Genomic DNA, 24,722 nt, shown 5'->3' with positions numbered 1-24,722 from the left:
TGACAAGATGCAGTACTCTATTAGTTGTTTATGATGTAGTATGCAAAGTAGAGTTGTCACAATATCAGATTTTCATTATTGTGGCCAAATTTCTCGAACTGCTCCTCACAAAGATAGAAGGACAAGACCTCACACATCACATTGTAGGACAACAGGTTGAAATAGACTCTGAAGACTCTGAAGACAAAAACTTAGAAACCCCAATGGAAGACACCAAAGCATCAAAACAAACACACCATCTCCATCCAGAAAAAAACAGAAATATAAATCTCTTGTGCTTCTTTCATTGGTCATTTTTTTTGTTTTATCCGGAACCATCCAAACTCTGCTCCCAGAGGTTTAGGATCATCTTTCAGTAATATGGCTTCTACATTTGTAGTTCTGTAGAAACTAGAAGAAACTTCAGATGGAGTAGGGAAGAGGACAAACAGTGTGAAGTCACCTTTTGAATCCGTCCCAACTGGCGTCCAGCCAGCCAGCCTGCAGCTCACTGCTCAGATGGATCACTGCACTAATGATCTAATGTTCTCACTGGGGCTCGCTGCAGCAGCTGATCAGAGGGATAAATGTATTGGCAGTAAATCTGTCTGTCTCTCGTGGGTTTAATATACGTCTTAGCCAGAGATCTATGGAGAGCAGAAACTGCAGAAGATCGGTGGAAAAAAGTCTATATGATGTGAATATATATATTGTACATTTTTCAATAAAAAAAATTGATCACAAAAAAAAGAAACTGCGGAAGACTCAAAAAATAAACCGAGTAATGTACCGTAAATGTACCAAAAGAAATCTAGGCATGAATTAATATTTCTGTTTTATTTTAATCATTATTTTATTAATTAAATATATACATTTTATTTATTTTTTATTTTATTTATTTATTTACAGCTGTATTGATTCCCTATTTATTAATTAATTAATTTATTTATTTATTTATTCATTCATTTATTTTATTATTATTAACATATTCAACTATTTTTGTGTTTATTTAAAATTGATTTATTTCTATTATTTTTTCCACTATTTATTTTTCCAAACAAACTTTTGTCTTTATTATTATTTATTTATTTATTTAATTAATTGATTATTATTTCTTAAGGCATTACCTTTTTATACTGTTAATGAGGCGGGATGCATGTTTAATTTTTTTTTTTTTTTTTTTTTTTTGCAGCTTTGTCCTGTACAGGAAATCTGCATCATGTAGTTTTTAAATAGTCACCAGCAAAATAACTCAACACATCCTGTATTAAACACATCAATCACACTCACTGTTATGAAAACAAAGGTCCAACTTGTCGTCTTTCTAGCTGGTGTATTTGTGCAACATGCCTAAAAGCCACATTTCTCTTGTTAGTGATGAAACCTAACAAGATGTTGAAAGACTGTAAGCTGTAATAAAAATGGCATTTTAAAGCTTAAATATGAGGAGAAATCATAATTTTCTGCCTCTTCAGGTCCAACGGCAGCTACAGAGAGAGAAACTTATATATGTATACATATATAAAGTTGAGATTATTCCCTAATTAGCTGCATAGTTTCAACTCTCACATTTCCTCATCTGCATGTAAACAGGAAGTAATGGGGTTTGGAGAAGGTTGTTGCACTGTTACATGTAAACCACTATAGTGCAGCACTTTTCTGCTCTTCAAAAAGTTCCAATCTGGAGAAAGTTATGTAAATGTCATCATATCACCCAGCCGACTGTGAAGCAGTTCACATCTACACCACACTGTTTTTGATCAATAGTAGAATAGTATATTTATTGAAGTTTTGCTCATTTTTAAAACAACATCATCGGTAAAAGAAGAAAAAATTAATGAATTAATATTTTTTTTCTTCCAAAACATACCTTAACATGAAATAGAAGCAAAAATGCAATTGATATTCAAAACAGTAAATAATGTACCCAGAATATTCAGAATGAAATATTCTAAAAAATAAAATTAAAATAAATATTTATACAGACATAGAAAAAAACCCTGTAACTTATATATAAACTGTAACTCTATAAAAAATAAATATATATATTTACTGTTTATATATAAATAATAATATAATATAAATAATAATAATATAAAAAAATATTAGACCACCCTTTTACATTTACATTTTTATATATATATATATATATATATTAAAATAGAAATATATATATATATATTATAATTATATATATATATATATTATTATTATTTTTTATTTTTTTTCTCCCTGATTTTCTTGATAATAGCCAAAATTATTATCAAGAAAACCACGTTAAATGTCTAGATATCAGCTCTTAAATTAATCTCTTATGAGCTATTTCTGTTGTTATCTTATATTTGTCCAAACAAATGTACCTTTAGTTGTACCAGGCATTAAATAAACAAGAAAGCAAAGAGAAAACAAGGGTGGTCTAATATTTTTTTCCATGACTGTCTATATTTATTTAAGTTTTTCTCGTTATTTTAACCTTGGTACTCTAGCTGTTGTATAGTGCGGTGGTATCTCCGCCTCACTGTTAATTACATCTCATTAGTTTGTGTTAACTGCTGACCTGTGACCTTTGATCCCTCTCTCTGTGTGTCTGACAGGATCCGGTGACGGGTCTGCTGCCGGGCTGTCCCGACCAGCCTCACGCCTGGGTCAGAGACAACGTTTACTGCGTCATCTCCGTGTGGGCGCTCAGCCTGGCGTACAGGAAGAACGCCGACCGGGACGAGGACAAGGCCAAAGCCTACGAGCTGGAGCAGGTACTAGGGCTCTGTGGGATCAAGCTTCAGAATGGAAGTTTGTGTGTTTCGCTTTACCCTCTTTGGGTCTCATGTTTCTCTGTCTGAGGCCCCGTTCACACGAGGACGGTCTGAACAGAAGACGCAAAAGTGGCGTCGCGTCTGCACTTTCTATTCCTCGTTTAGACGAGCATTTTCGGGAGGAAATCTGCTGCATATGGTGACGCAAAAGTGTGTGAAATTCGATTGTATGCAGCCAGGCGGCATCACTTAAAGCCATAAGAGCATCTTTGGGCATGCAGAAGTTTTCACGCCACACATTTTCATCAGCTACTCCTTCCACAAAGTTATCCACCATCACTAGATCTCCCAGGTCTCGTTCACAGCCGTCTGGCTCGCCTCCGACCAATTGCTGCATCCAGAATGTGATGGAGGTAATTACAGATCCTTCTCTGTTCACTAATACTATCTGTACATATCCTGTACATTTGGTGGAAAGACTCCTGTAAGTTTATTAGAGCTGCCAGAGCAGCTTGAAGGTCCGACGCATGGAAATAATCCCACATGTTTGTTTATTTTCCTGTACTGGAGCATGTATGTGACGTAAACACATACGTGACGTGAGCAGATCAGATCAGAGTTTTGTGTCTTGTCAGTGTAGACGACACGCTACGGAGGAGAGGATTCAACTTTTCCACTTTGGAGGGTGGTTTCAGATTTTTGCGTCTTTAAGCCCCCAAAACGCCGTCACCGTCTAAACGAAAGGCACTTCCGATAAAATATTTTGTCGTTTTCACCCGCGAGCGTCCTCGTGTAAACGAGGCCTGAGTGTTTGAAAAGTTGACATTTAACCATCTCTCTTTTCCTCCAGAGTGTGGTGAAGCTGATGAGAGGCATCCTTCAGTGTATAATGAGGCAGGTATGTTGTCTCAAAGCCTCACACACTTTATTTGCTGTTTCTCTCTGTTGTATTGTTGCCTGAAATACTCTCTTTTCTTCTTTATCAGTCTCTTGGGACAGTGTCCCAGCTACAGCAGTTGAAGAAGTATATAGTCTGAGATATTAACCCATTTAGGCCTAAAACGGCTGGAAAAAATGCCTGTAAAACCTCTGGGCGATTTTAAAATAACCCCCTAAAACCTGAAGTTCAACAGAAGTGTCAACGCTTCCTACTAAATAGTAGATTTTTCAGCCTCTGTAGCAGATAGAAATTAAATTCAAAAAGTATTTGAGAGCTTATAGCTGTGGCTTTCATGAGAAGTTGAGTTTATTTGTCCAAACCTTCGTGTTGCATTGCGACACTCCCACATGTATTGTCATTTTGTGTCTTTTTATAGTCATTTTGTGTCTTTTTTTATTCATTTTGTGTCTTTTTTTAAATTCATTTTGTGTCTTTTTTTAGTCATTTTGTGTCTTTTTTTATTTTGGTCTGTTTGTGTCTTTTTTTATTTTGGTCTTTTTGTGGTCTTTTTGTGTCTTTTTTTAATTCATTTTGTGTGTTTTTTTATTCATTTTGTGTCTTTTTTTTGGTGATGATTTCAAAGTTCTGGAAAAGTCCCATGTTGCATTGCGACACTCCCACATGTATTCTGATGCATTTCATTGGCCAAGAGACCGAAAATAGGTGGAAAAAAACACTTTATTCTACATGTAGAAATAACGAGATATACATATTTATGTATACATATATGTATGTATATATGTGTGTATATTTATACACATATAGACATATATATGTATACATATATGTATGTATATATGTATATATGCATATATGTATATATATATATGTATATATGTATATATGCATATATGTATATATGTATACGTATATGCATCTAGCCTATGCTGTTGTAGTTTATGTTGTTGTTGTTTATTTTGTAGTTTATGTTGTTGTTTATTTTTTTCGGTTTGAAAAAGAAGAATTAATAAAATGAAAAAAATGAAAATTTCATTTTGTTTGTAGCTGGATAAGGTGGAGAAGTTCAAATACAGCAGAAGTACGTCAGACTCGCTCCACGCCAAGTACAACACCACCACCTGTGCTTCTGTTGTTGGAGACGACCAGTGGGGTCACCTGCAGGTCGACGCCACCTCGCTCTTCCTGCTCTTCCTCGCACAGATGACCGCATCCGGTAAATATGCTTTATGTACAGGATTCATACGGGTGCTTGAAATTCTTGAAAATGCTTGAATTTTAATGTTGAATTTCAAGGTTTGAAAAGTGCTTGGATATTGGATTAAGTGCTTGTAAATTCTTGAAATTCTTACTGTCTTTCTCTTGCAATCTGACTATAGATAATTTTACCTAATTTACCTGGGGGCCATATCAAAATGACCAAAAAAAGACACAAAATTACTAACAAAAAAGACACAAAATTACCAAAAAAAGACACAAAATTACTGAAAAAAACACTATATTACTTTAAAAAGACACAAAATTACTAAAAAAGACACAAAATGACCCAAAAATACACAGAATTACCTAAAAAGACACATTATTTAAAAAAAAAAGACACCAAATGACCCAAACATGACACAAAATGACAGAAAAAAACTCAATTACTTTAAAAAGAAACATAATGAGCAAAACAAGGCACAAAATGACTGAAAAAACACTGAATTACTTTAAAAAGACATAAAATGACAAAAAAGACACAGAAAAAAGGCACAAAAAAAGGCACAAAATGACCAAAAAAAGACACAAAATGACAAAAAAGACACAAAATGACAAAAAAAATACACAGAATTACCAAAAAAGACACACAATCATTTTAAAAAGACACAAAATGACAAAAAATGACAGAAAAAAACTAAATTACTTAAAAAAGAAAAAATTACCAAAAAAAGACACAGAATTGCTAAAAAAGACACAAAATTATTTAAAAAAGACACAACATTATACACAAATATACACAAAAGACACAAAATTACCCAAAAAAGTAATTAAAGGGACCTTCCACACACAACACGGTAAAGTGCCATTCATATAAAACTCACATTAAACTTTCATATCAAGGTGGGGGCCACAATATATCGTCATGAGGGCCACAATTGGCCCACGGGCCGCGAGTTTGAGACCCATGCTTTAATCAATCATCGGTCACTGTGTTTGTTTGTTTGTTTGTTTGTTTGTTTACTAGGTCTCCATATTGTTTACACCCAAGATGAAGTGGATGTAGTTCAGAATCTCATGTTCTACATCGAGGCTGCTTACAAAGTTGCTGTAAGTGTTCAAGACGAATCCCTGGATTCATTTTAACAGCGTTAATGTAAAATTAAAGCCTCGTCTTTTCTGGTTCTTCCAGGATTATGGCATGTGGGAAAGAGGAGATAAAACCAACCAAGGCATCACTGAGATCAACGCCAGCTCTATCGGCATGGCCAAGGTGAACACACACAACACACACACTCTCAGAAACACACACTTCACTGGTGTGTGGTGAGTTTAGCCGTGTGAAGCAGGTAGACGGAGGAGAAGAGCAGCCGGCTGCTGAGAGAGACACAACAGCTGCTGCACTAAAACCTCTCTGGCTGCTGGAAGGTGTCTAGTCACTGAGGCGGCCTTTACTCTGACCTTTAGACAACCCCGACTCTTCACTCTGACTCAGATCACATGCAGGGACTCAGCACGTCATCATGGCAGTATATATATATATGTATATACACACACACACATATATATATATAGATATATAGATGTATGTATGTATGTATGTATGTATGTAAAATGCTGTTGTTGTTTTTCAATGTTATTAAATAGTTAAAAGTTTTATAATAAGAAAAAGGGGACACTTCTGCCTCTTGTAAGTGTCTTTATTATTATTATTATTATTATTATTATTTTATTTTATATTTAATTATAAATTGATTCATTGATTAATTCTTTCTTTCTTTCTTTCTTTCTTTCTTCATTTTTAATTATTATTATTTTTTACAATATTTTTTAATGAGGTGCTATGTCAGGGATTTTTTAAAATAATTAATAATTAAATATATATAACTTTATTATTATTATTATTACCTCGCGACCCGATTGCGGATAAGCGGTTAATGGTAACGAATGAATGAATTATTATTAGTAGTAGTAGTAGTCGTAGTAGTAGTATTATAAGGTTTTTTTATTATTATTCAATTTTTTTTTATTACATTTTTTTATGTCAGTTAATGTTTTTGTTCTGTTAAAATTAAAAGGGTTTATTTTTTATCAGGAGTTATTAGGAGTTTATTTATTTTTTAATTCTTATTTTAGTTATGTTTTTATTTTTACAATTTTGTTTTATTAATGAGGTGTTATGTCAGGGAATTGTTTTTGTTCAGATTATTCTTTTTTTTCTGATTACTCTTCTACCTATTACAAATACGTAGAAGAGTTTTATAACAAGAACAAGGGGACACTTATTGTTTTTATTTTTTATTTCTATTTAATATTTTTTTATTTTGCATTTTTTCATAAAATGAGGCCCTATGTCAGTGAATGTTTTGTTCTGTTTAAAGGGTTTATAACAAGAAAAAGGCAACACCTACTTATCCTGTAAATGTTTATTATTATTATTATTATTATTATTACTATTATTGGACGTTGTGGCTGGGGAGAAGGACGTCTAGAATACCCTACTTATCCTGCTGCCCCCGCAACCCGGCCCCGGATAAACTGAGGAAGATGGATTGATGGATTATTATTATTATGAGTTTATTTATTAATTTTTCAATTACATTTTTTAAGAGGTCCTATGTCAAGGATTTTTTTTTCTATTCAAGTTAAAAGAGTTTAATGAAAAGAAAAAGTGTCGTCTTAATCCCCAAAAGAAATCCTGATTCTTGTGAGGAAGTTTTTCACATAACAGGATATAGTGTGTGTGTGTGTGTGTGTGTGTGTGTGTGTGTGTGCGAGCGACCCAGCGGCGTCCTCGGCCCGCAGTGATCAGGAGGTATCAGGTTCTCTGTGGTCTTCCAGGAATAACACAGGACTCACCGTACCCAGGGGGCACACACACACACACACACACACACACACACACAGAGTTTAATTTAAGACTGTGGAAAGAGGCTCCTCTGCGGGACGTTCCCTGCTCCAGTATTGACACGTAGTAATAAGTATTTTTAAAGCTAAGCAGCATAATTGTAATATATGCTACAGTATGCTGTACTACTACTGTGCATATACAGAATCAAACTGTTGATATTTGAGCTATGAAGCCCCTTGTTAAGGAAGATTTTAAGCTATGATAATTAAAATGAATTATATTTAAATAAATTAATTATAAATATCGAACTCAGTCACATCAGTTCTCAGTTACATTATTAGAGCAGACTCTATTTTATGCTAATATATGGTAACTATTTTTTAAATGGATGCCTTCTGTAAGTTTTGTTTTTGTAAGTATTATTAGGAGTTTATTTATTTTTTAATTCTTATTTTATTTATTTATTTTTACAACTTTTTTATTTTTTAATGAGGTCCATGTCAGGGATTTGTTTTGTTCTGTTTAAATAAAAATATACCAATATTATAGCATTTATTGGCTTATAATAGATAAAATTGTGATAGTATATATGCTGGCAGATAAAATACAAACAAACTGCAGCAAATAGACGTTTAATATGCTGAATATTTGTGTATTTTGTGACAGTTTAATACATTTTTTTTGTTTTTTCGGTATTGGCTTTCAATAGTAATTTTAATTTCCAGTTAAATTGACTGATTAAAACTTGCTGTTATGCTAAATATCTATTATTTTATTTTATTATTATTATTTTATTATTATTTATTTATTTTATGATTATGCTAGCAATCAAATAGTAGCCAATAATTAATATCAGCAGTTGTGCTCTGTTTGATACTGCACACACTTTACTGAACAGGAATCTGTTTATTTATTTATTTTGAAATGAATCATATAATACAAACCGGGATTATATAAGAAAAATACATAATCCCAGGAGTAATACAGTTTAAACCAAACAGCTTGTTCCTAGATTCTCACAGAAATAAACCAACGTAATCCCATTCTGGACACGCCACTGTACAGCAGTACTGTGTTGTAATAATGTAATATACAGTTTATGTATATGCAGTCCACTCTATGCAGTGGTGAAAAAAGTAGTTAGTAGTCAGTAGCAAAAAAATATACTCAAATATACCCAAGTAAAGTGAATAATATATATATGTATATATATATATATATATATATATATGTGTGTGTGTGTGTATATATATCCATCCATCCATCTTCCTCCACTTATCCGGGGCCGGGTCGCGGGGGCAGCAGGCTAAGCAGGGCATTCCAGGCGCCCCTCTCCCCAGCCACAGCGTCCAGCTCCTCCTGGGGGACCCCGAGGCGTTCCCAGGCCAGGAGAGAGATATAATCCCTCCACCGTGTTCTGGGTCTTCCCCGGGGCCTCCTACCAGTTGGACGTGCCCGGAACACCTCTAACGGGAGGCGCCCGGGAGGATCCTTACCAGATGCCCAAACCACCTCAACTGGCTCCTTTCGACACGAAGGAGCAGCGACTCTACTCCGAGCTCCCTCCGGATGTCTGAGCTCCTCACCCTATCTCTAAGGCTGAGCCCAGCCACCCTACGGTGGAAACTCATTTCAGCCGCTTGTATCCGCGATCTCGTTCTTTCGGTCACTACCCAAAGCTCATGACCATAGGTGAGGGTTGGAACGTAGATGGACCGGTAAATCGAGAGCTTTGCCCTCCGGCTCAGCTCCTTCTTCACCACGACGGTCCGGTACAACGCCCGCATCACTGCTGACGCCGCACCAAACCACCTGTCCATCTCACGTTCCATTCTACCCTCACTCGTGAACAAGACTCCGAGATACTTGAACTCCTTCGCTTGAGGCAGTACCTCTCTCCCCACCCAGAGGGGGCAGTCCACCGTTTTCCGGCAGAGAACCATGGCCTCAGACTTGGAGGTGCTGACTCTCATCCCAACCGCTTCACACTCGGCTGCAAACCGCCCCAACAAGTGCTGGAGGTCTCGGTCTAATGAAGCCAAAAGAACCACATCATCTGCAAAAAGCAGAGTATATATATATATATATATATACATATATATATATATATATATATACACATAAATAATAGTAAAAGAGAGAGGGGAAAGAGGAGGAAAAAAGAACAGAAAGGTGTGTGTGTGTGTGTGTGTGTGTGTGTGTTACATCAGTACTGTAGTAAATGTGCGGTGTTGTCTTGTCTTCCAGGCAGCTCTGGAGGCTTTAGATGACCTCAACCTATTCGGAGCGAAAGGAGGACCTGGATCTGTGGTCCACGCTCTGGCTGATGACATCCAGCACTGCCAGGTACACACACACACACACACACACACACATATTCAGAAACATGATTTCAGGTTTTGTTTTAACCCTTAACAGGACACTCATTGAAATACTTGCAAATTCCAAATTTCAACCCTAGAGAATATTGGAGGATATTACATACAGCCAGAATGTGGACTGTGGAATGTGTAAAAAAAAACATACGGACCCGGGGGAGGGAGGTAATATTTTGAGAAATAGATTTACGAGATTAAAGTGGCAAATCTACGAGAAAAAAAGTAGCAGATTTATGAGATTTAAAGTGGTGAATCTGCGAGAAAACAGTTGCTTTTTTCCCACTTTTTTCTCGTAAATCTGTGACTTTTTTGCTAGCAGATTCGCCACTTTAAATCTCTTAAATCTGCAACTTTTTTTCTTGTAGATCTGCCACTTTAATCTAGTGAATTTGCAACTTTTTTCTCAAAATATTTCCCTGGTTTGTGTTTGTATTTTTATTCATACTTGGCCCTAATATGCCGTCACAGTCAAGTTCTCCTGGTACAAGTCACTGAAGAATAACTCCGTTTGTACGACTGTTTCTAAATGTTTCATTTTTACATTGGAGTTTGAGGTCAATAAAGTTAATATTATTATATTATTATCATACTGATTGGTCAGATGTCATCATCTGTGACGTAACCTGATCTTTGCTGATTAGCTGGAATAAATCCATGTGGTTCTACGACCAAACAGAGGGACATGGGGACCCAGTTTGATATCCACTGAAGTTACCAAATACGGTTCTTCGTCCGATAAAGGGTTAAAGTTGATAATCCCCAACGATCCTCTCTCTCCGTCCTCAGTCCATCCTGACGTCCATGTTGCCCCGAGCGTCCATGTCCAGAGAGGTGGACGCCGGAGTCCTGGCCATCATCTCGTACCCGGCCTTCGCTGTGGAGGACATCAGCATCGTCAACCTGACCAAGGAGGAGATCATCTCCAAACTACAGGTGTGGAGAAGAACAGCGGAATAGAAGAAGAAATATTATATACTATATTGTTAAAAAGCAGGAGTTGACCCTGAATGTTTTGTCCTGCTGACTTCCTGTCTGTGTGGTTCAGGGTCGATACGGCTGCTGCAGGTTCCTCAGAGACGGACACAAAACACCCAAAGAGGTAAACTTCCTGTAAAGGTTGTCAGTACACTGTAAAAAATATGTGTCTAAAAACACTAAATCTGAGGGAAATGATCTTGCTGCATGGACAGATGATTTCACTTAACAAGATTTCTTAAATTAAGATTTATTAAATATAGAAATAAGCATGTTGTATGCTTAAAGCAGGGGTCTCAAACTTGCGGCCCGCGGGCCAATTGCGGCCCTCGTGACGATATTTTGTGGCCCCCACCTTGATATGAAAGCTTAATGTGAGTTTTATATGAATGGCACTTTACCGTGTTGTGTGTGGAAGGTCCCTTTAATTACTTTTTTTGGTAATTTTGTGTCTTTTTTGGGTCATTTTGTGTCTTTTTAAAATAATTTTGTGTGTTTTTGTAATGATATTATGTCTTTTTTTGTAATTTTGTGTCTTTTTTTAGTAATTGTGTGTCTTTTTTTTGCAATTCTGTGTATTTTTTGGTCATTTTGTGTCTTTTTAAAGTAATTTTGTGTCTTTCATTTTGGGCTTTTTTTCCATTTTGTGCCTTTTTTTCATTTAGTGTCTTTTTAAAGTAATTTTGTGTTTTTTCAGTCATTTTGTGTCCTTTGTAATTTTGTGCCTTTTTCTGGTCATTTTCTGTCTTTTTTTGTAATTTTGTGTCTTTTTAGTAATTTTGTGCCTTTTTTTGGTCATTTTAGGTCTTTGTTAGTAATTTTGTGTCTTTTTTTGTAATTTTGTGCCTTTTTTTGGTCATTTTGTGTCTTTTTTTTAAATCATTTTGTGTCTTTTTTAGTAATTTTGTGTCCTTTTTTTGTAATTTCGTGTCTTTTTTAAGTTTGTTTTTTCTGTCATTTTGTGTCTTTTTTTGTAATTTTGTGTCTTTTGGTCATTTTGATACTGCCTCCAGCGGCCCCCAGGTAGTTTGAGTGTAAAAGGCTCAGCAGCCTGACAGCCACATGAAGCAGGAAGCTGAATGAATTGAGTTGTGCTGCTCTGGCTGTTGAAGCTGGATGTCACGGTCAGAAGTACAGAGCTGTTACGTAATGGGAACTCTGAGGAGGCTGTTGGGTTTAATGGAGCGTAGCAGAAGGGCTTCACTTTCTTCTCTCTTTGGATACAAAACAGGTTTAATCTTCAGTTGTCAGAGTTCTTAAACTTCAAACTGCATCTGACATTTTTCCTTTAATGCTCTAATTTTCACTTTTCTTAGTTTATTAACCATTCTTTTTTTTAATTGTTAAATAAAATGTGTAAAATGACAATGAAGTCCTGGACTTACTTCTGTTGTTTGCCCTGGTGTTTTCACAGTCAACAACATTATCATTATATCCACATTACAGATGATTATTGGTAAAATTATAAAAATCTCAATGTGTAAATATATTGTAAAAGACCCAATTATCAACCCTTTAATATTGATCCTGATATATTTGGTCATAAATATTGTAATATTCAATTTTCCAGCTCCTCTGCTTCGTAATTAAAACATTTGAAACAGAAAATATAATAAAACAAATAGAAAAAAAAATCATATCATGCCACAAAATGTCACTTTGCACTTTTGTGGATTTTTAAAAGCTGAAAAAAGACAATTTGCACCCCTTGTTCTTCCATTAACTATTAATATGCTGTCTCACCACCTTATACAGCTGCTGCAAGCTGTTGTACATGCTTGAACTGGGAAACATGAAGTTATAAGTGTGTGTGACTGCAGGATTGTGAAGCTGAATATTTGTGTTTTGCAGAACATTTCCTGGAGTTCTGAGGGTGAAAAAGATGCTGAACGGGCACAACCTGTTTCTTAAAGGAACACACTAGTATAAAATATAACTGAGCTTGTGTTTCTTAACCCGTTTAGGACTAAAGCGCCCGGGAAAAATGCCCGTAAAACCTAGGGCGATTTTAAAATAACCCCCTAAAAGTTGTTGTTTTTTTGTAATTTTATGTCCTTTTTTGTAATTCTTTCTTTTTTTGGGTAAATTTGTGTCTTTTTTAGGTATTCTGTGTCTTTTTTAATAATTCTGTGTCTTTTTTGTATTCTGTGTCTTTTTTGGTATTTTTGTGTCTTTTTTGGTAATTTTGTGTCTTTTTCGTGATTTTATGTTTTTTGTGTCTGTTTTTTGGTCATTTTGTGTCATTTTGTGTCTTTTTGTGTCTTTTTTTAGTCATTTTGGGGGTTTTTTGGTGATGATTTCAAAGTTCTGGAAAAGTCCCATGTTGCATTGTGACACTCCCACATGTATTCTGATGCATTTCATTGGCCAAGTGACTGAAAATAGGTGGAAAAAACTACAAATACTACAAAACAACGTATCCGATTTCCCGGCTTTAATGGTAGAATAACACAACAGCGCCCCCGGTTTTAATGGTAGAAATGCGCTAAAGCTTTCCTGGCTTAAATGGGTTAAAGGAACACACTAGTATAAAACATAACTGAGCTTGTGTGAAATATAATTTTTGCAGCAGGATGATGCAGTGCAAAAGTCCTATCAGTTTCAAATATGCGGCTTTATAGATTCAGTATCATCTGACCTTCTCACAGAGAAGACACATGAAATATCATATGCATATTATTATATTCTGCTGTCACACACATTGATGTAATCTGATCTCCAGGATCCAAACCGCCTGTATTACGAGTCGGCAGAACTGAAGCTGTTTGAAAACATCGAGTGTGAGTGGCCTCTGTTCTGGACCTACCTCATCCTGGACGGCATCTTCATCAACAGCCCCGAGCAGGTAATTCACATCACAGTGTGTATATATACCATAGACCAGGGATGGGCATCTTAAATGCAGCAGGGGGCCACAATTTTTCATGGACACCACCACAGGGCCACATATAGGACCGTGCACTTGACCAGATATGATGAAACTGCAATTTTAAATATGTTTACAGTGCAGTAACTTAACATATTTCATGCTCAAATGCATGTAAACTGCAAAAAGGTGTGTCTAAAAACAAGATAAAAACATTAAATCTGAGGGAAATTATCTTGCTGCATGGACAGATAATTTCACTTGACAAAATGTCTTTAATTAAGATTGTTGAATCTAGAAATAAGCATGTTGAATGCTTAAAATAAGAAATTAACTCTTAAAACAAGATAAATTATCGAACACTTTTAAATCTAAGTTTGTTTTATCTTAAGAACCAAATAATTTGCAGTTATCGGAATACAAAAGGTTTGAAGCAAATAAAAATAACCACTTACTGTGATTTCTTTTGTTTTCAGTGCAAGAACAGCAGACCAACATTAATTGCAAGAAGTAATTTTGTGCATTTTTACACTGAACTTTTAAGATTTCATGCTCAAATGCATGTAGTTGTACTGAGGGCCACTTCAAGTGAGGGCCTCCAGTTGCCCATCCCGGGACGTAGTCACCTCTCTACACCTCAACCTGACTGACTCATGTTAGCATTAACTGGGATGTTAGTTTTGGCTAGCAAAAAACAAAAACAAAATGTTCGTTACTGACCTCAGAAAAATGAGCAGCGACTCCTTGGAGTGTCTGTTAGTCCAACCAAACACTGAACAAGACATTTTACTGAACAAAACGTTCAAATAAACTGTCATTAAGTGAAAATACAGTGAAAGGGTCAGAGTTATGAGACCAAACAGGTAAACGTCCTCTTTTATTAATTCATTTTTTTACTTTATTGACACGTTGCTGTGGATATGCATTGTTTGCTTCTCTCCCGATGACGGCTCGCCTTGTTAGTGACCTGTCAATCAAAGGTAGCCACGCCCCAAATCATACGATTCTTTATCTTCTATTTTCTTCTAAATGGGGCCATTATTAGAACTATTAACATCAGATTGTCTTGAAGATTTTTTACTAGCGATTGAGACCATAGTTTTAATTTAATTTTTGAAAAAATTCTGAGGTAATAAATCAAGTGAGAAGTTTTCTCATTCTGTATTGAAATGGATGGACCAAAATGCTTTTTCAACCTTCGTCAGCGCCCCCTGCTGGAATTTTTGGGTGAATGCAGCTTAAGCCACTTCCTGGTTTGCCTCCCTGCTCAGACCAGGAGGTTGCCGCCTGATATATACTAACAGCTTAACTGTCTGATATAAACTCATCCAGGTGCAGGAATACCAGGAGGCTCTGGAGGGAATCCTGATCAAACAGAAAGACGGGATACGACTGGTGCCGGAGCTCTACAGCGTCCCCCCAGATAAGGTAATCCTGTATCGCTGGTGTCCTTATTTTTTAAACATGATTCTATTGTTTGTTTATGGTGTTTTTGCAATGATTTAGTCAAAGTAAATTAATCCTTTTGAACTGTATAATTTCTGTGTTTTCACTCAAAGATTAGTTTTACCCTCTGAACCCCACCAAACATGTGAAACTGATGTTTTCTTTAAAAGATGAGACGAACGGCCCTGTGACAAATATTCACTGAAAATCAGACAGAACTGTATACATTTTGTATATAAATTTCAATTTTATTACAGTTTATAAAAAAGTAATTTAAAGAGAAATTCAACTTGGTTTTTTTTCTTGGTTATTTTATGATTTTATTGTTTATTTCTAGTGTTTCTGCAATGATTTAGTCAAAGGAAATGAATCCTTTTGAACTGTATAATTTCTGTGTTTTCACCAAAAAATTAGTTTTACCCTCTGAACCGCAACAAACATATGAAACCGATGTTTTCTTTAAAAGATCGCCAAAAACACACCGTTCACGCTACAAAGAAAGTGTAAAAACAGGTATTATCTTTGGAATTTAAACTTTCTGACAGTGCTTGAACGGATCATAGGTTATAAAAAGTAACCAAAAACAAGGCGTAAAATGGTTGATATTTATGTCAAAATAAGATCACCAAAACATAAAAAGTTTATCATAGACACTGTAAAAACAGGCGTTATCTTCGAAATTTGAACTTTCCGACAGTACTTGAACGGATCATAGGCTACGAGAGTTTCCATTAGAAAAAGTAACCAAAACGAAGCTTAAAATTGTGATTTTTTTCTGTCAAAATCACTTTATTTTATATACCTCATTTATAACTCTGCAAAAAATAAACCATTTGTAATAACTAGATTCTGTTAAAACATTAAATTCTGCTCCTCAGAGACACTGTGAAGACATGATTGATTCTACTGAAACGAACGGTCACATGACAAATATTCACTGAAAATCTGTTTACACAGAGCTGAGAGGAGAGGACAGGAGAGGCTGCAAACATGTAAATAGTTCAATATGTATAGCATGAAAATAGCAGATATTCCACATGCATTTTTCCCCTTTTTTCATGATTTATGTCATTATGATTGTGTTATTCTGCACAAAATACATGTTTGAGTTGTCCTCACTTCTGAGCCATGATTGTGCTGACTCCATAGAAGTGCAGGACTTTTATATTGCAGTAAAATACGAGGCCACAGTGAGTAAAATGTTAAAAGAGCTTGGGGTTCAGAGGGTTAATGAGTTATGGACGGTTTTATTTGATGTTTCTTCTACTTCAGCTTTCACATTATTTTGTTGTGTTGTGTGTTTGTTCGTACAAACAGGTGGAGGAGGAGTACGTGAACCCACACTCTGTGGAGAGAGTCCCGATGGGTAAATGTCCTCTGAAATGGGGACAGTCTCTGTACATCCTGGGAAACCTTCTATCCGAGGTGAGCCGTCGGGTCACTTGCTAAAATAAATCATCCCTCAGTGTAAATAATACAATTAAGGTAGATTATTATCCAGAAATGCAGGAAGTTCACAATACATAATTGTTAAGCTTCTAATAAGTAGGGTTGTCACGATACTAAAATGTTCAACTCGATACCGATACTCAGGAAAATATTCGATACTCGATACCATTTTCGATACCACAAGGATAAAAACAAAGACCCCAAAATTGAACAGAAATATTTTTATTAACAAGAAAACTGCAACATGTAAAACTTAACATAACCACAGGTTAAATATTTATAATAAAAAACAGTTGTGCAAAAAGAAACTGCAACTATGATAACAAGCTCCAGATACTCGATACTTTTGAAAATGAGTACCGTATCCGGATACAACGTTTTAGTATCGATACTTTTTTGAGTATCGATACTTTTGACAACCCTACTAATAAGGTAATGTTCAGTTTGTGTGTTGTCTTAAGAACAAACTAAATTCTGGTGGATTTTGAGACTGATTTTGAGACTGATTTTGAGACTGATTTTTCAACGTCGCTCTCATTTTTAAGGGATTTCTCGCTCCGGGAGAGATCGACCCTCTTAACCGACGCTTCTCCACCATCACCAAGCCTGACGTGGTCGTACAGGGTGAGTTTATATAGTCATTCGATAAAGTTTCTATGTGTTGTTTCAGTCCTAAATTAGTGTTAGTAAGTTATCTCTTTCTGTGGTTTTAAACCTTCTGTCTCCTGTCCTAGTATCCATTCTGGCCGAGACGGAGGAGATCAAAGAGCTGCTGCTGAAGAACGGCATCGATGTGGAGACTGTGGCTGACATCCATCCCATCCACGTGCAGCCCTCCAGAGTCCTCAGCCACATCTACGCCAGACTTGGTACAACCTCAGACAACATTTTAATTATTGTTATTGTGGTGTTGCATACCTCTCCAGGCCATTACTCACCGTTTTCCCTCTATTTTTCTCAGGTCGTAACCCGAGGCTGGGTCTGACCGGACGACCCTACAGGAGAATAGGAGTCCTGGGAACCTCTAAGTTCTACACCATCAGAAACACCATCTTCTCATTCACGCCTCAGGTGAGCCAGAAAACACAGCAGTCAATATCATTCGGTCAGCTACATGTAGAAGTATCCTTGAGCAAGATACTGAGCCCCAAATTGCTCCTGATGCTGCGTTTATCGGCGTGTGAATGAATTCCCAATGGTGGCAGGTGGCACCGTTTAGGGTAGGAGTGCTCAACCTTTTTGAGTCGCGACCCCCAATTTAACACGCATGTTGTCTGCGACCCCCGCTCACTGAACAGAATCTCACAGTTCAGATCAGACAAACTCAGTTGATACGACGAATTTTGGACAAATAATGAAGCAGACAGCAACTAAAACATCTCTCTGTCTGTGCATTTATATATTTTTTAATATTTTATTGTTACTTTTAATCTAAGTCCTTTGCTATCAGTTTAAAGGTCCATTCTGACCTCCTGAGTGTGTAACAGTCAGCTTCAAGCCAGAGACTCCTTGGAAAGTCATAACGTGATACTTTGGGATTTGTTAGAAAAGACACAAAATTACCCAAAAAAGAATCAAAATTACCAAAAAATTACATAAACTTAAGCAAAAAAAGCCCAAATTGACAAAAAAAAAAACACAAAATGACGCAAAAAAGATGCAAAATGACCCAAAATAGAAACAAAATGACCAAAAAAAGACACATAATGACCAAAAAAGACTAAAAAACATTAAAATGTGAACACTTTAACACAGTGGAGACAGAGCTGACTTCCAAAATTATTTGGCGACCCCCAGAAATCATCTTGCGAACCCAAATGGGGTCTGGACCCCAAGGTTGAGAATAGCTGGTTTAGGGTAACCTCTGCCACCAGTATGAATGTGTGTGTGAATGGGTGAATGAGTGAAATGTCTGTAGTGTAAATCCCTTTGAGTGGTCACAAAGTGACTAGAAAAGCGCTATATAAGTGCAGGTCCATTTACCATATGCTCGCATTGATATCTTGAGTTATAATTTATTAAAATCAGTGAATGAATGAATTAATTGAGTAACCGGTTCCACTGTTTTTTCCCATTCCATTTAGCTTCATGGAAATTTTTACAACATCAAATTTCAGTGAAAATGAGTGAAAATAAAAGGTTATACCATCTCACCTCCCTGTTTCAGTTCATCGACCACCAGCAGTTCTACTTGGCGTTGGACAACAAAATGATCGTTGAGATGTTGAGGACAGAAATCTCCTACCTGGCATCCAGATGGAGGATGACCGGCCGACCCACCGTCACTTTCCCCATTTCACAGACCATGCTGAGTAAGTACAAACACTCACACCACAACTCTGAGACTTCACAAGAGAGCTGAGGTAGAATAACATGCAGCCTGTCTGAACCACAAGGTCTGTCAGGGTGTTTTTTTGCTCTTTTTACATTTTATTCACTGTGTCCTTGTATTTATATATATATATATATATATATATATAAGTCCTACAGCTCTATGGAATCTGCACAAACATGGCTAGAAGTGTAAACAACTCAAAAATGTCTTGTTGTACGGATAAATTATGCAGAACAACAGTTATAATGACGTAAATCATAAAAAAGAAAAAATACAGGTTGAATTTCTCTGATCATTTAAAAAAAAAAATGAAATTTAATGGAATTTATATAAACAACACTTTTCCAAGTGCCCACAAGTGTCATGACTATTGGAAAAAACGATTGTGTCTCAATATGCGATACATATTGAATTATTAGCATTTTTGCTCCCTCTCCTGTCCTCTCCTCTCAGCTCTGTGTAAATAGGTTTTCTGTGAATATTTGTCACGTGACCGTTGGTCTCAGCAGAATCAATCATGGCTTCACAGTGTCGCTGAGGAGCAGAATTTAATGTTTTTTAACAGGATTTAGTTATTATAAACTGTTTATTTTTCACAGAATCATAACTGAGGTATGGAGAATAAATTGATTTTGACAGAAAAAACACAATTTTAAGCTTCGTTTTGGTTACTTTTTTCTAATGGTAACTCTCGTAGCCTATGATCTGTTCAAGGATTGTCGGAAAATTCAAATTCAAAAATAATGCCTGTTTTTACAGTATTTTTCTATGATAAACTTTTATTTTTTGGCGATCTTATAAAGAAAATATACATTTTAATTCAGGGTTCAGAGGGATAAGAATTTAAAATCTTGAATTTTTATATATTTGTGTGTGTGTGTGTGTGTTTCAGCTGAAGACCGCACCAACCTAGACTCTGCAGTGTTGGCGACACTGAAGAAGCTGCAGGATGGATATTATGGAGGAGCAAGGTGAGTCTTACAGAGTTCAACTTCAGACTTCAACTTTTTTTTCATTATTTTGACTATTTTCTCGCTATTTTGACTTTTTATCATGACTTTGACTTTTTTCTTCTAATTTTGACTTTTTTCTCTTGACTTGAATTTTTTTTTATTTTGACAATTTTTTGTGACTTCAACTTTTTTCTCATTATTTTGACAAATTTTTTGTTATTTTGACTTTTTTTCGTGATGTCGAATTTTTCTTGTGATTTCGACCTTTTTTTGTCATTTTGACTTTTCCTCGTGACTTCAACTTTTTACATTATTTTTACTTTTTTCTCGTTATTTTGACTTTTTATCGTGACTTTGACTTTTTTCTTCTAATTTTGACCTTTTTTTCATGATTTCAACTTTTTTTTGTCATTTTGACTTTTTTCTCATGACTTCAAGTTTTTTTTCATTAGTTTGAATATTTTCTCATTATTTTGACTTTTTATTGTGACTTTGACTTTTTTCTTCAACTTTTTTTGTCATTTTGACTTTTTTCATGAAAAAAGTCAAAAAAGAAAAGCGCTTAAAGAGGGTAAAAAAAGGAAGAAACCATATCATGAAATCGAAAGTTATCCTACTTTTTCCTGTGTTTTTCTGCTCTCCAGGATCCAGACGGGGAAGCTGTCGGAGTTCTTGACCACTTCCAGTTTCGCTCACCTGAGCTTCCTGGACGGTAAGAGTTCTGGCAGCATGAGCCGCCACGACGGAGAGTATGCTCATGATGATGCTGCTGGGGGTGACGGCGACGGATACGTGCATGAGTTACGTAATGATGATGGTAAGAAAAGAAAACAGACCGATGGATGGATGGATGGGGGAGGAACGGTGACACCAGCCATGGAAAAATCTATTTTAAAATCTTCCTTGTTGAGTTTTTAAAGTGCCACGTGTTTGTTTTCCATCGCTGGTCTGACCTTTCCTCGTGCTATGTATTCCTGAAATACATACACGATCATAAACTGTAGCAGAGGCACATACAGGCAAAGTAGCTGTGCTTTGCCTGTATGTACTCTTATTACCAAAATTAACCAATAAGACGCATAATTAATGAATGAACTGCAATATATACATGTTAGAGTCTCAGGAAAAAGTTTGTAATTGTTGGAAATTTCTTGTAACATTTAACCTTTCCTATTATTGTTTGTCTTCTATTTATATTTCTGTGTCATTGAGAGTGATTCTATTCAGGTAACACCTTATTTTAAACCCCCCAAAATGACAAAAACTCATATTTATGCACAGGTGCATCTCAATAAATTAGAATGTGATGGAAAAGTCCATTTCCAGTAGTTCAAGTCAAACAGCCCCAACCAAGTATTGAATCATATAGATGGACATACTTTTAGATCAGTGGTTCCCAACCTTTTTCTTTAGGGACCCACATTTTTACCATTGTAAACTTTGGCGACCCCCCCATTGTCCATTGCTTCTATGAAGCCGAACTCAATGTGACTTTAATGGTACCCTCTCTTTTTCTTTTTGAGATATTCAGCATTTTTGTCTCCCTGACGCTTCACCATTTTTCCATTAGCTCTGTGTTTCTGTTGTTAGGTGATGTTACCGCCAGGTGAGGTAACCACTAGGTGAGGTTACCTCTAGGTGAGGTTACCTCTAGGTGAGGTAACCGCTAGGTGAGGCTACCGCTAGGTGAGGTTACCTGTGTATACTGCAGGAGGGATGTTACACATGTCCTTATTCTCGCGATATAGTCTTGACTTTTAAACTTTTCTATAGTGATTTTTCTATTTAAATAAATGAATAAACATTTAATGTAGCCCTTATTTCGTTGTTTTTGTCCCACTAATGAATTAAATGCTGACTCATCTATATTTAACACATTAGATTTATTACACCCCTTAAAACATTTCCATATTAAACATATTTTTTAAAATTGGTCTTTTGTAATATTACATTTTTTGAGTCACTGAATTTTAGGTCTTCATTAAATGTAAGCCATAATCATTATAATTAGAATAAATTAAATACATTAAGACATGAAATGTTTCATTCTGTGTATAATGGATCTATATAATGTGTTATTTCCACTTTTTGAATTGAAATACTGACATAAATAAACTTTTCTATGATATTCTAATTTATTGAGATGCACCTGTATTTATTACCTGTGAAGTATTGTGAAGTTACCTGTTGCAGATTCTCATTAATCACCATTTCTTCCACCTCGTCCCTGTCCCCATCCTCTCTGTGCTGTTCTGTAACTCTACTGGTTGTTAAATGTTTTTTTTTTACAACCTTAGACTTACAGATGCCATGTAGGCCTTAGTGCTGTTGAAATAAAATGTAGAATTATTGAAAATTCACATTGAGAAGGTTGAGGAATGCTGCTTAGATGCCTAGATATCATATTTACAGATTGCATGACTTTTTTTTTAGGAATGGTATGAGGGACAGAAGCTGCCAAAATACAAAATAAATAAAAACATGTCGATAAATACACTGTAAAAAAGAAAAGAAAAACAAAACAGTTAGTTTTCGCTTTTTTTTTACATTTAATTTAAAGTTTTACTGTAAGAAAACAGAAAGTAAGTCATTTGACATTCAAGACCATCAAGCAACTCAATAATTTGTCCAATTATAATCATTTACAGATTTCAACTAATATTTTATGGCTAATATTTGTAATAATAATAATAATAATTAGGGCTGGGACTTTAACGCATTAATTAAGATTAATTAATAACACAAAAATTAACGCGTTAAAAAATTGACGCATTTTAATCACACTTATTTTTGCACCGCGGAACGTTTCTCACTGGATTTTGTTGCTTAAGCTTATGTATTCAGTCATTATTCAATGGTATACTAAAATCCATGTGAAAAAAATTACTTCTCACTGTTCTCAGGTCAAATATTTATATGCGATTAAAATGCGATTAATTTCGATCAATTAATTACAAAGCCTCTAATTAATTAGATTAATTTTTTTAATCGAGTCCCGGCCCTAATAATAATAATAGCTTTTCCAACTCTTTTGCAGTCAATGTAGAAAAAAAGAGGAAAAACCCTGTTAAATAATGCAATAGTAATAATAATAATAATAATAATAATAATAATAATAATATGTTTTGTGGGTGCCTTTCTAAACACCAAAGGACACCTGATACAGTAACTTGGCAGCTTTTGTCCACCATATGTTTAAACATCAAAGAACAGCATGCAGTTCTGCACGTTCTAGAGGGTTTTGCTGTTGCATTTATTGCACGTCTGTCATCATTTAACGTACATGCATGCTGTAAAAAAAGCTCGTCTGAAAGCTTCTGTCTGTTACTGATTGTATCACCGTCTGTAGGTTTCTTAGCTCACATTTTGATTGTGATTGATTGAGACTTTAAAGGGTCAGTTTACCTAAAACCTGGGTGTATGTAGCCATGCAGATAATGTTTATTTTATTTTTTAAGTCTCCCTCCGCTCAAAAATTTGCTTTTGTTTTATGTCCACTAATGTGTCTCACCTTCAGAGGGGACGAACTGTAACATCCTAACACATATTATTGTATACTTAAAAAGCTAAAATATGCTAACTGCACTCTTTACATTCTGACACATCTGCTAGCCGACAGAAATCCTGAAGTATGAGGAAGAGTTTTATGAGTTTAAGTCAAGTCAAAGTTTATTTATAGACCACATTTAAAAACAACCTCAGTAGACCTAAGTGCTGTACAGTTATTAAAATACAATAAAAATCATACACAAATATAGTAATAAATAAAAGCAATGAAAACAATAAAATAATACTAAAACAATAAAAATTGTAATAAAAACTAAATTTAAAAACAGAATTAGAGTTAAAAAGGAAATGAAATAATAAGAAGTAAAAAAAACTTCTATACAATATGGCTTCTGAACTGTAAGCATGGCTAGATTTCACTGAGTCTGCATGGAAAAACCTTGTTTTCAGGAGCATGTGAATGTGAAAGCATCACTCCAGATCAGGGGTCTCAAACTCAAATTACCTGCTGGAGGCAGTATCAAAATGACCAAAAAAAGACACAAAATGACTAAAAAAGACACAAAATGACTGAAAAAACGTTAACTTACTTAAAAAAAGACACAAAGTGACAGAAAAAAAGACACAAAATTACTTTTTTAAAAAAGACACAAAATGACCAAAAAAAGACACAAAATTACTAAAAAAAGACACAAAATGACTGAAAAAACACTAAATTACTTAAAAAGACACAAAATTATTTTTTTTAAAAAGACACTACATTTTTTTAAAGACACAAAATTACTAAAAAAAAAAAAAAAAAAGACACAAAATCACCAAAAAAATACACAGAATTACCAAAAAAGACACTAAATTATTTTAAAAAGACACAAAATTACCAAAAAAGTAATTAAAGGGACCTTCCACATACAACACGGTAAAGTGCCATTCATATAAAACTCACATTAAACTTTCATATCAAGGTGGGGGCCACAAAATATCGTCACGAGGGCCGCAATTGGCCCGCGGGCCGCGAGTTTGAGACCCCTGCTCTAGATATTTGAATACTTTTAATGGTTTAGTTTAAATGTGAGGATTCTCTGACTTTATAAGGATGTTTACACACTAAATGAAGGTGAGTTGAATCTATATCTAA

General features: G+C 35.3%; 1 protein-coding gene across 6 annotated transcripts in view; it reads left to right on the top strand.

The window, feature by feature from the left end:
• The window catches only part of phka1a (phosphorylase kinase, alpha 1a (muscle)), a 43,828-nt gene that overhangs the window by 1,361 nt on the left and 17,745 nt on the right, over positions 1–24,722 (top strand). For all 6 annotated transcript variants that reach the window (XM_059354667.1, XM_059354666.1, XM_059354669.1 and 3 more), the window contains exons 2-18: positions 2,574–2,732; positions 3,583–3,630; positions 4,678–4,846; positions 5,855–5,937; positions 6,020–6,100; positions 9,926–10,024; positions 10,843–10,989; positions 11,102–11,155; positions 13,754–13,876; positions 15,230–15,325; positions 16,661–16,768; positions 17,338–17,416; positions 17,527–17,661; positions 17,754–17,863; positions 18,960–19,104; positions 20,020–20,098; positions 20,725–20,897. In XM_059354667.1, the coding sequence (XP_059210650.1) occupies positions 2,574–2,732; positions 3,583–3,630; positions 4,678–4,846; positions 5,855–5,937; positions 6,020–6,100; positions 9,926–10,024; positions 10,843–10,989; positions 11,102–11,155; positions 13,754–13,876; positions 15,230–15,325; positions 16,661–16,768; positions 17,338–17,416; positions 17,527–17,661; positions 17,754–17,863; positions 18,960–19,104; positions 20,020–20,098; positions 20,725–20,897 (1,888 nt within the window). The remainder of the gene's footprint in view (positions 1–2,573; positions 2,733–3,582; positions 3,631–4,677; positions 4,847–5,854; positions 5,938–6,019; positions 6,101–9,925; positions 10,025–10,842; positions 10,990–11,101; positions 11,156–13,753; positions 13,877–15,229; positions 15,326–16,660; positions 16,769–17,337; positions 17,417–17,526; positions 17,662–17,753; positions 17,864–18,959; positions 19,105–20,019; positions 20,099–20,724; positions 20,898–24,722) is intronic.

The sequence above is a fragment of the Centropristis striata genome, chromosome 17 (assembly GCF_030273125.1).
Source record: "Centropristis striata isolate RG_2023a ecotype Rhode Island chromosome 17, C.striata_1.0, whole genome shotgun sequence".
In the NCBI taxonomy this organism is placed as follows: domain Eukaryota; kingdom Metazoa; phylum Chordata; class Actinopteri; order Perciformes; family Serranidae; genus Centropristis; species Centropristis striata.
Note: the sequence above shows the minus strand (reverse complement) of the source record. Positions and strands in the feature narration are given on the sequence as shown.